Source organism: Schistocerca americana, chromosome X, assembly GCF_021461395.2.
Source record: "Schistocerca americana isolate TAMUIC-IGC-003095 chromosome X, iqSchAmer2.1, whole genome shotgun sequence".
Taxonomy (NCBI): Eukaryota; Metazoa; Arthropoda; class Insecta; order Orthoptera; family Acrididae; genus Schistocerca; species Schistocerca americana.
Genome location: NC_060130.1, coordinates 296106804 through 296119238, shown reverse-complemented (window position 1 = coordinate 296119238; position 12435 = coordinate 296106804). Strand labels below are relative to the sequence as shown.

The window sequence follows — 12435 nt, the reverse complement described above, 5'->3', positions numbered from 1 at the left end:
TCAAAATGACGCCTGTAACGGTGGTGCGATCCAAGCAGAACGCTGTCACCGAGTTTCTTTTGGCGGAAATTAAGAGCATCGCAGATATCCACAGGCGCTTGCGAAATGTCTGCAGAGACCTGGCAGAGAATAAAAGCAGGGTGAGTCGACGGGCGAGGCGTCCGTCATCATCGCAACAAGGTGGCGCAAACCTGTCCTATCTCCGGCGTCCCGGCCGGCTGCACACAGCCGTGACTGCTGCAATGTTGGAACGTGTGGACACACTCACTCGAGATGATCGACGGATCGCAATCAAACATCTCGCTGCTCAACTAGACGTCTCTGTTAGTAGTGCTGATACACTCATCCACCACCTGAGGTACTCAAAGGCGTGCGCCCAATGGGTTCCTCGCCGCCTAACAGAAGACCACAAAGACCAACGAAGGATCATCTACGCGGAATTGATTGCGCGTTGAGAGGCTGATCCTGGACAACGTTTTGATGAACGTCGTCACAGGCGATCAAGCGTGGGTTCATCATTTCGAACTGCAAACAAAGCAGCAAACCACGGAATGGCGCCTGCGAAGAAAAATTTCAAAACAACGCCCTCAGTCGGTAAAGTCATGGCGAAGGTCATCTGGGAATCTGAAGTGGTTATTCTGTTTGACGCCCTCCCTCGTGGTGCAACGATCAACTCTGACAGCCGTGTACCGCAAGCCTCTAGAGGAACTGAAGTTTCGAAATGATTGGAACTACCTGTGCTCTTTCCCACTTTTCAAGAAGGGTCGTCGAGCAGATGCGCGAAACTATATAGGCCCGTATCTCTGACATCGATCTGTTGTAGAATTTTAGAACATGTTTTTTGCTCGCGTATCATGTCATTTCTGGAAACCCAGAACCTATCCTGTAGGAATCAACATGGATTCCGGAAACAGCGATCGTGTGAGACCCAACTCGCTTTATTTGTTCATGAGACCCAGAAAATATTACATACAGGCTCCCAGGTAGATGCCATTTTCCTTGACTTCCGGAGGGTGTTCGATGCGGTTCCGCACTGTCGCCTGATGAAGTAAGAGCCTACGGAATATCAGACCAGCTGTGTGGCTGGATTGAAGAGTTTTTAGCAAACAGAACGCAGCATGTTGTTCTCAATGGAGAGACGTCTACAGACGTGAAAGTAACCTCTGGCGTGCCACAGGGGAGTATTATGGGACCATTGCTTTTCACAATATATATAAATGACCAAGTAGATACTGTCGGAAGTTCCATGCGGCTTTTCGCGGATGATGCTGTAGTATACAGAGAAAGTTGCAGCATTAGAAAATTGTCGCGAAATGCAGGAAGATCTGCAGCGAATAGGCACTTTGTGCAGGGAGTGGCAACTGACCCTTAACACAGACAAATGTAATGTATTGCGAATACATAGAAGGAAGAATCCTTTATTGTATGATTATATGATAGCGGAACAAACACTGGTAGCAGTTACTTCTGTAAAATATCTGGGAGTATGCGTGCGGAACGATTTGAAGTGGAATGATCATATAAAATCAATTGTTGGTAAGGCGGGTACCAGGTTGAGATTCATTGGGAGAGTCCTTAGAAAATGTAGTCCATCAGCAAAGGAGGTGGCTTACAAAACACTCGTTCGACCTATACTTGAGTATTGCTCATCAGTGTGGGATCCGTAACAGATCGGGTTGACGGAGGAGATAGAAAATATCCAAAGAAGAGCGGCGCGTTTCGTCCACAGGGTTATCTGGTAAGCGTGATAGCGTTAAGGAGATATTTAGGAAACTCAAGTGGCAGAGTCTGCAAGAGAGGCGCTCTGCATCGCGGTGTAGCTTGCTGTCCAGGTTTCGAGAGGGTGCGTTTCTGGATGAGTTATCGAACATATTGCCTCCCCTTACTTATACCTCCCGAGGAGATGACGAATGTAAAATTAGAGAGATTCGAGCGCGCACGGAGGCTTTCCGGCAGTCGTTCTTCCCGCGAACCATACGCGACTGGAACAGGAACGGGAGGTAATGACAGTGGCACGTAAAGTGCCCTCCGCCACTCACCGTTGGGTGGATTGCGGAGTATAAATGTAGACGTAGATGTAGAATTGTATTGTGTCACCCCTCAGACAATGGAAAAAACAACTTTAGCATGTTCGCTGCCACAAAAACGCAAACGCACTTGTCCTTCACGACAAAACGTAACGCCTCACGTAAGTCTGCGCACCCGAGAGCAGCTCACAAAACTTCACTGGACTGTTCTTCCTCATCCACCTTACAGCCCTGGCCTCACACCAACTCCCATTTGTTTCGCCCTACGAAGAGTGCACTCTGCGGGAAGCAGTATGTGGATGATGGGGAAGTTATTGTTGCAGCAACACCTTGGCTCCGACGTGGACCAATAGCGTGGTACCACGCGGGTACACACACCCTCCCAGTAAGGTGGCGTAAGGCCGTCGCACTGAACGGAGATTTAATTGAAAAATAGGGTTTTGTAGCCAGAACAGTGAGGAATAATACAGTATACTGCAATCCTGCTTGCAGAAAAAAAATGTGCTCCATTACTTGTTGAATGCCCCTCGTACTAGCGACCGTACTGTACACACGTGCCCACATTTTGTGCCTCGAGCTGGAGTCTTATGGCTCTGGAATCTATAGCAATTATAAGTTTTATCAATTTTCAGCCATGAAAGCATCAGCAGCTGTCGTCCCCGCCATCTTCCACCATTGTGGAAGCTGCAATATTAAAATGAATTCAGGTACAACTGTTCTCATTATTCCATCAAACCAAACTAAGGAATCCAGGTCTCTACCGTCAAATCACGTCCACTGGTTTTCGGTCCCGAGGTAACACACACCATCCCATCACTGACAGCTTTCTTTTATTGATCGACACAGCACTCTAGGCCAAGTGTGACGTAGCGAAATGCATTCACGCTTCGCCTCTGTGGCTATGACGCGCCGTTGAACACGTTCCCATACTGGGGAGCGTGCCACCGCAAGCCTAGCCAAGTGCGCATAAATTACGCACCGACCTTTCAATTAAAAATGTCCAATTGTCAAACTAATCGATGTGAAATTTTATAGAACCCTTCAGAATAACAATAGCTAATTGTTATTTCATACTCAAAATAATTTCGGAAATATTTCACATTACATGAAAACTAAAATGTATGACTTCCCACTACAATAAACATTTAGATACGGAGTATGTTTTTCAACGTGTAGCAGATGATTATAAATCCAACACTCAGTAACATAACGGTTAATTAAATGATACTTTGTTCCGAACGGAGTAAGATACGTGAAGTTTTAATTCTCAAATGGTAATGAATCTTTTAACTTGTTCAGTGTAATTCTTTTCGTTTGTTATGCTGTCGAAAGTGAGGTCGTTAACGCAGCCTGTACGTTACGTACGAATCTTAATGTTGCGTTCACAGTGGCACCGATAACGAACGCCAGACGCCGCCGCCGCTAGAGGTCGTCCGGTAACATCGGCCGAAGATTTGTCACAGTACGTTCCATCTCCTCCCCAAAGTTATAGGCGACATCAGGGTGTTTAGGGTAAGTTTTAATGTATGCTATTCTATTAAGGAGTTTAGGATTTATTTCAATTCCCGTAGACGTGATGGATGCCACGACGCCTCTGAGCTTTGCAACGAGCACTGGCGCTGCTGTTTTGAATGTATGAGAATGAGCTATGTATGTCTCGAAAAGAAAGTGGCTAGTACTGTACACGCTTTCATCGGTTATTGGATTAACAAGCCAAGATTGACGAAAATATGAGAGTAAGAGAGAAACGTTGATATACACACGAGATGAATCGTGCTGACATTGAAAAGCAAGATTACAAGTACTTTGTACAACTTCAGATAAATTAGTAAAACTGACATGTCAGTTAAACATCAATGACTAATTCAGCACACGTTTGAAAGACAAAGAAAAATTTTAGAATAAGATAGTCTTAACACATAAATCACTTAAAAGTGGAATCGTATAGCTTACACCACATTTGCAAATCACCTCACGTAAAAAAAATTGCTCACCTACCACAACCCATGAAAGATCCATTGCAGTGACTTCAAGTTTAAGATACGCCACCATTCTCAGCTGAATAGGTTGTTTTGATTGTTGTCACTATGACCGCAGCCCAAGTTTGTTATAATACATGATTAGTGAACGTATAAATCATGTTTTTTCATCGGGTATTGAGTCACATACTGCTACGATGTATTTAATGTACAGTAGCTACCTTATGGGTCGTACAAGCAAAATCTTTATTTCTGTCTCAAATCGAGTGAAGATGAGATTATTTTCAGTTGATTTACTTTTCTGGAAATAAAATATTTGGAAATTGATTGAAGTAAATTCGTGCTTGGGGATTGGGGGAAAGTGCCGTGTTGTTCGCGAAAAACTGCGAAGATGATCAGCTACAGTGTTTCAGCCAATCATAAGAGAGAACGTTTGCGCGTTCCGAAGGAGATAGGAATTTGTGCCCACTCGTGTCTTGAGTCTTTAATCACCTATCGTGGCGTGTGTACCTGGTTTTCTGTGTGCCAGTACAAATATTTTAAGTGGTTTTCATTCAGAAACAGAGTGGTTTCAAAACTTTTATTACCTGTTAAAAGCTATGGTTCTTTAGACACCAGGTGCCAAGTCTATACTTACGCTGGCTACCACTGAGTGTGCTATGTGCGTGAATGCGACTGTGATAACTACAGTCATTTAGGGAACTATAAAACGCACTTTTCTCTTCGAAAAATTGCCTCAAAATTCCGGTGCGTCTTACACTCGAAATATAAAAATGTCCAGTGTTTAGTTCAAAATTCCCGCCAGTCTTAAAATGTTCATATATTCGATGCCGCGGGAAACCTATCTCTATCTCTTTCCTCCCCCCCACCCCTCCCCCGCCACCATAACGAACCCTGAACACTGTCTAGCCTATGATGCGTCATTGCAGTCTACGGTGCGAGTGAACTCTAACTGAAAGTGACTTGTATTGTCGGTAACAATACAATATGTTTGTTAGTAGCTAGTTATGTAATGGAAAAAAAAGGTATTCATATGATGTGGGCTATAAATTGAAAGTAATAGCATATGCAGAACAAAAAGGAAACAGAGCAGCTGAACGCCATTTCGGCACTCCATCACCACAAAAAAAACCATTCGCGATTGGCGGGCTAGTAAAGAAGAACTGAAAAACTTAAGGCTAAATGTACAAATAGATGATGAATCCCTAATGGCCAAAACTGGATGACAATTTTCATGGATTTTAAAGGTCACTTCGGTTTTATGAACTAAGAATGTTTTTAGTCTGGCTTTGCAATCTAATAATAAAACTGGTAAAAATGTTACTTTTTAAGAAACTGCTTAAAAATAAAGGTGCGTCTTAGAGTCCGTAGCGTCTTACAGTCCGTAAAATACGGCATAAGCAAATGAGTGTTTCTACATCAAGAACTGTGTGTTAGAACGGACTTGATGTCAGTTTGCCTATCATCACAGTGACAATATAAGACAAACATTTTAGACAAGAAGTTGTTTTATTCAGCAGCCTCAGTTTTATCTATAATTAAGAACCTTCTTTGGGACAGAAAAGAAAAGAACGTTCTATGTTCCCTTCTGACACGTACATTGCAGTTTGTCTTTGGAATAGCTTTTCCAGGTTTAAGTACAGGGCAGGCCGTGATTCTAAAGAAATTTACACAGTTAAATGAAAAAATTCCAATAGCCAGACAAACCCGCGGCGTCGCAAAACGCATCGCAATTGTTACAGCAATCAGTGTCTTCCAGGCAGCATCACGGGCATGAAGACGGCACTATCGTCACTGAACGAACCGTTCTGTAGCTGTACTCGAGGTGCAAAGGAAGTCTTTTAAACCTGATGACAAGGTTGCCTTGCGACAGTTTCGTACAATGAGAATTGGTCCCCAGAATTGCCTTCACACTTACACCGCACAAGAAAATCACTGACAAAGGGCTTGGACACAGTTCACTCGTGCAGAAACTCTCCCATGAAATGCCTGAGCATTTGACCCCAAAAAGCACACTCAAACTACCACCACAGACCTGATGATTACATTATACACGCGAATAGGAGAGCGAATATGTATTACGGAACGCAGTAACATGAGATACCATGGGCAACTACAGCCTAACATACTCTTGAAGCCTTGGTTCCACACCGATGTGTCGAGTAAGAAATATGTAAATCCCATAATTCGCGTGAGATTTAATCATGGATCATTCCCCAGCCAGCTTAATGGACTAGACGAACAGAATACCTATTACTGAAAATGTGTTTTAGCACTAACAGGATACATACTTCCTTCTCACGTCGGCTATACATAAAAACAACAAATGGATTTCTTACAGCAGTTATCAGATATAAACAATCATTATCCACAATACTACTTCGTGAAAAATGTTTTTTAGTTTTCAATATAATTATGAATTTGTAATGAACGTAATCTTATCCCCAGAAGTCCTATAAAATTCGTAAGAAACACAGACGGCTCCATGATCTACAGAAAGAAACTTTGTGGCAGCTGTCGTTTCTTTCCCTGGCTGTCAATTCTTTTGACTTATTGACCATTATGTATGTCGGGAATGTTGTCGGCCTGCAGTTCGCCCGGGAAGTTTGTTCAGTAGCAGTTAGAGCTGAACTGCTCGGCCAGTGGAAGCCATCAGATTTGTATTCTGCCGGGACATCATCGAAGTTGGTTCGAGTCGACGGCGCAGTAAGTAGTGCAGATTACCAAAAGACACAGCGACTTTATCAAATATTTATTTCGCGCATGTAGCGCCATTTATTTCTGTTTACATTTAATATTTTCCGTGTGCCATGTATTGTTTACATTCATTCATTTCCGTTGTGTGCTGCATTTACGACGTTGCGTGGCCCTTGTGTCGTTTTGTGTGTATATTTTAGTTTTTTCACAAACGAAAACATGGGAGGCGGTTAAGCGCCGAGCCGACGTAGTCAGCATTTAACGCATCGGATTCGATCGTACCAGCAGGATTCATTGAGCAGTTATAGCCGCGCGCAGTACATATGTTAAATAATAAACAACGGTGAAACAGCGGCGAAGAATCTGTATATACTAATAGTAGCATCAAACTCACTATACAGTAAAATCTTTAAATATTTCCTTCTAAAAGAATCCTCATTAGTCTCGTCATTAATCCAGGAGGTTTGCTACTGCTATGTATGTATTAAAATGGTGCTTCAGCATCCAAACGAGTAACAGTGATGTGAAATGCGCAAGAGAGAACTCGAGAGTTGCTAAAAAGAGTAGTGGAACGGTCAGAAAAAAGCACTCAATCTGCCCTCGTAGCGTCTGTGGGAAACTTTCCGCTGGAGATATGTTCTTTAATTTTGGTACTGAATAGCAATTTCTCTCCATAAGTCGGGAACAATGTCCACGGCGAGATCTAAACTAAGACTACAAGCATCCCCTAGACAAGGGTTGGGCAATAGTTGGGCTGGGGAGCCACTTCATGGAAGCAGAGGGGGGGGGGGGGGGGGGGGGTGCTCACCTTTTAAAATGACTGCGTGCGTTAGTTAGATTTGCATTTCAGAAGAGGTATAAACTGCTACATAAAATTTCTGACCGTCTTGGCAGGCCGTATAAAAGCAATTAGCGGGCCGCTATTTGCCCACAACTTTTCTAGACTGCATTACCGAGACCGTAGTCGCACAGAATGAAACTTCAGCAAGCACAGCTGTGACTAGAGGTGTACCGTAAGTGGCCTATAGACTAGACTAGACTAGCTGTAAAATGATATTTTTGGGTACTATGATCAGAGTCAGTATACATGCTCTTGCTGGGACCAATAAATAGCCCCTCTCTCTCTCTCTCTCTCTCTCTCTCTCTCTGTCTCTGTCTGTCTGTCTGTCTGTCCGACGACCAGGCTTTGGTAAGCCCAACGGGACGGACGGGACGGACGGACGGACCGACCGACCGACCGCCGTGTCATCCTCAGTCAACAGGCGTCACTGGAAGCGGATATAGAGAAGTATCTGTTCACCACACCGCTCTCCCGGCTGTTGCCTAATTTCGTGATCGGAGCCACTACTTCCCACTCAAGTAGCTCCTCAATTGATCTCAAAGACTGGGTGCAATCTGCTTGCCAACAGCGGTCGGTGATAAATAGCCTCAGGTCCAGTAATATATCCAGGGGCGACAAAATTTTATCTATTTTGTTTAGTGTAGCCAACTGGAAACAGTTAATAAAAAAAAGTACCATCCACAACGAGTTTTAGACACCAGAATGTCAAGTTGGCACCTCCTGCTTTGCTTAATCGTAACACCTCCCTGACAGGGGAAAGTATCTCGCAAAATCATTTCTTTCTCATCCGCCAAGTTAAAGATTATTAATATTTCCTAACAGTGGAGCAATACTACATAACCAAAAGCATAAAAAATACTACAGCAGTTGCGGAGCACTATGAGATACAGGGGTTGGACAAAAATATGGAAACAGCGTGAGAAATGCACGCCTGAACATAAATGGAGATGCTATCTAAGCCTACAAGATGCGCTATTGTATTCGATCGCGAAAGGAACCTGTGCAGCTTCTTCAATACGCTGGCAGTCGTGGTCAGAACAGTGTTCTGTTTAGTTGTGAGTGCATTATGAAGGATCTAAGTGACCGCGAACGTAAGCAAATTGTTTGGTATTCGCATGGTGGGTGCTTCCGTACCCAAGGTAGCCGAGGTGTTTGGCGATTCAAGGGATACCGTATCTAAAGTTTATACCTTACAAGGAAACTCGAAAAACAACATCCGCCAAGTGGCAACGCGGGCGAAAGTGTGTGACGAGTGATCAGTGGAGAAGATAGTGACGAAAAATAAGGGGACGCCAGCTGAAAAAGTCACTGCGGAACAGAATGTCGCACTCGCGAACACCATCAGTATTAAAAAAGCACGAATAGAGCTCCATAAGGAGGGAATTACAATGCGAGCTGGAATTCCAAATCCACTCTTCAGTGATGCAAATGCCCGTAACAGAAAAACGTGGTGCCGAAGCCATAAAAGCTGGAGTATGGAACTATTGAAGACTGTCATTTGGTTGGGAGAGTCTTGTTGCACAGCATCCAACTTCTGGCCGAGTTCACGTCCGAAGAGTGAAACATGACGGGGGTTCGATGATGATTTGGGCACCAGTATCGTCGTATTCCAAGGCCCAATGGTTACTCTGCAAGGTCGCCTCACTGTCAAGTATTTTGTGATCAATTTGGCTGATCAGACCCATCCCATGGTACAATGTTCACTCAGCTCGAATTGCCCAGGACTGATTTTGTGAGCACGAGGATGAATTGTCTCATCTCCCCTGGCCACTGCAGTCACCAGATCACAATATTATTGAGCCTTTGTGGTCTACTTTGCGGAGCAGGGTGTGTGATCGCTACCCACCTCCACCATCGTTACCTAAACTTGCTATTACTTTGAAGGAGGAATGGTACACTATGCCCTTGAGAACCATCCAGGACCTGTGTTTATCCATTCCGAGGCGACAGGGAAGCTGTTCTGAATGCCAACTGGTTCCCTTTACCGTATTTGGCATGGTAATGTGTTGTATCTGTGGTGTTTCCATATTTCTATCCTCCCCCTGGGCGGTCTCTCTCGACTCTGGGCCATAAGAGGATGACACACACACCTCTGAAAGATTCACAATTAATAATTCATCAGCTAAATCGTATGGAATACTGTTTTCCTCTGATGGCCTTTCTGAGCGAAACCGTAATTTCTTCGCTGTCTGCAAATCACTGTGTAAACAGTACATTAGGTGGAGTTTTGCACCTACATAGTGTTTCTCTCTAGGCCACATCAGCATAGTAGCAAGTGGATGAAGAAATAAAAGTGAATCTTTCTGGAACCTCAGATTGGGCTACAACTAAATGATTCACGGCTACCATACCACTCCAACACACTGGGAAGATGAGGGTCAGAGGCTAGAGAGCTCGTTCCACACGATAAAGACGACAACAAACGGAGTTAACTTCCAGCAGTGGGTACTCCAGTCAAGACACACCATTCAGTTTTCGGAAAGTCATCCGTCAGCCTCGCATCCTCAGGCAATTATGCTTGTGCGAATGACTATTCTTTTATGAAATAAGGACAACGTGATTATTTGATGTTAATTACAAACAGAACAAACGACGAGATCTTTCAATTTACATTTACACTGATAGTTGTAATTGAAATTACCAAACCATCTAGTACAGTTTATAGCATTTCACATAGGTGGATAATGAATGATCTGGTTATCCAAAAGATGAACTCTCACGTCAACTAACAAAACTTGAAGTCTGTAGGTGAGTCATAGCTTTGCGTATTCATTTAAAATAAAGAGTCATAATTACGGCAGCAATACAACATTGTGAAGACTTTCGTGGACCACTTGTAGACAAACTGCCTGTTGGGTTCTGTGTCGGATTCTTCGGCCGACGTTCGTTTGATTTTTCTGACGTTTCGCCTGCACCAGTGGCTGTCATTATCAAAGCTTCCCCAGCAATGCAGGGTGAAGCTTTGACAATGACAGCCACCACTGCTGGCGAAAAGTCAGAAAAATCAAACAAAGGTCGGCTGTAGAACCCGAGACAGAAGCCAACAGACAGTTTGTTACAGCAACTTAGGAAACTGTAACAATTCGGATCTGATCCTACCCTTTAAGAATCATTCGTCCCCTTCCTGTACCATAGTGCACATCATAATTTTAGGAATATTAACTGGGCTTCTGCTTGAATGGAATTCCTTCAAAAGGCATTCCACCAAATGGCACAAATTTCTTGCTGATGCCAGGGAAGCGTGTGTAAGCTCTTCGAAGCTGTTTACTGATTAGAAATAAAATCAGTTCTATGCTGTACTGAACTTCCTCATATGTGCAGAAAGACAAGAGCTTCATACTTTGGCACGGATGGGCATCGAAATTCTAACCAACATCGCCACCTACGATGTTGTACTGCTGTATCTCGGACGCAACAGCGGCATGAAAAACTTAAAAATGATATTCTCCAGTTACTTATGTCTCACTGAAACTTTGATAGCTATTCCAGACATATTGCCAGTGGAACAGCGACCAATACAGTACTGATGAAGTACGTGTTTGTGTCTACTGCTGCAATTTATTTATTTTGCCTACTGGCTACCGGCTTGGTACACAGTACCACCCTCTGGTACGCAGTCGTCGTCACTGTTGCTTGCCTGGTAGGTGTGTCAAGAAGTATGCTTTTGAAGTGCCGTAGATAGAAGAGGAAACGTCAGGGCCGATCAGGCAACGCACAGAAAAGCACTATAAATCATTCATTGTTATCAAATTTTGCTGTAAGTGACGTTATCTGTAGAACACACAAAAAAAAATCTCAAATGAACGAGTTTTCTGCGTCCATCCCAATCAGATTCCGCTGGAATTACGGGCTAAATTTTTGTTTCTATGATAGATTCATGTTACTCTGCTATTTTCAAAGCGCCTATGTCCTTTATCAGCCAAAAACAGCTGATTTAGCTGTAGGCACCCGCTTCTTCCGCATGCCGCTTACTTCTTATACTGCTTCCCAAGATGTAGCGAAATCATCTCCCCATCCAACTCTGATCTCATATGCTGTAAGAGTTTGTAACAGATCGACAACTCGATAAATGCAAATGTGCATGTAACTTACGCAGACCTTACGTTTGCGTGCTTACTCCAGAATTCATTTGAATAATGAGAAATGTTTTAAAGCACAGTTATTTGCATTTTCCATGACCCAGTATGCAAAAATGACTACACTGCCGTTCAAACACGTGGAGAAGAAATGAATGTTATCCCATCAAGTAGCAAATCCTTACCTCAGTCGGGTCATCTACGACCATTTCTTCCGTACTAGTTGCCTGAAAATAGAGAAACAAGTTATTAATAGACGAGATCCTTAATGCAATAGTATTTAAAATGAGGGTACTAAAAACACACGTAACGATTATCAAGCATCTTCTACAAGTTGGGGTACTAAAGGAGGAAGAAGGCCAATGCTAGGTGCGCTAACGTGCTCATTCAAATGAATGCAAAGCAACTGGAGACAATTTTCGTTTCGTCCAGGACTTACTGTATGTTGCTTTCTGACTGTTTCTTTTCAATCCACGTTGACTCAGTTTCGCGGGAGATAGACATATCTTGGCCGCGTCAGGGTGCATCCAGTATTTTCCCAGAGAAATCTACGAAGGTAGGAATCGATACTGGTAATAATGTTTACTCGTTGATTCAGCTGTGGCATTATTCCACAAGTAAGGGAAGGTCTGCGTGGGAACTATCGCCAGATAACTATTGTTACACTTACAAAAAATTTCACGTCTGAACTTCGTGGATAGCTTCAGATATATTCAGTTCCTTTTAAAGCTCGAAAGTCCCACGATGTTAGTATTCCATTGTACCCGTAAATTTGGGTCATTTGTTACATGCGATGGCCTTATCAAAACACATTC

At 43.4% G+C, this 12435-nt stretch overlaps 1 protein-coding gene across 3 annotated transcripts in view; it reads right to left on the bottom strand.

The window, feature by feature from the left end:
- The window catches only part of LOC124556674 (ribosomal protein S6 kinase 2 beta), a 579718-nt gene that overhangs the window by 156225 nt on the left and 411058 nt on the right, over positions 1–12435 (bottom strand). For 2 of the 3 annotated variants that reach the window (XM_047130640.1, XM_047130639.1), the window contains one exon: positions 11806–11847. The exons of the other annotated variant lie outside the window; for it this stretch is intronic. In XM_047130640.1, coding sequence (XP_046986596.1) covers positions 11806–11847 — 42 coding nt within the window. The remainder of the gene's footprint in view (positions 1–11805; positions 11848–12435) is intronic. 3 annotated transcript variants of the gene reach the window in all.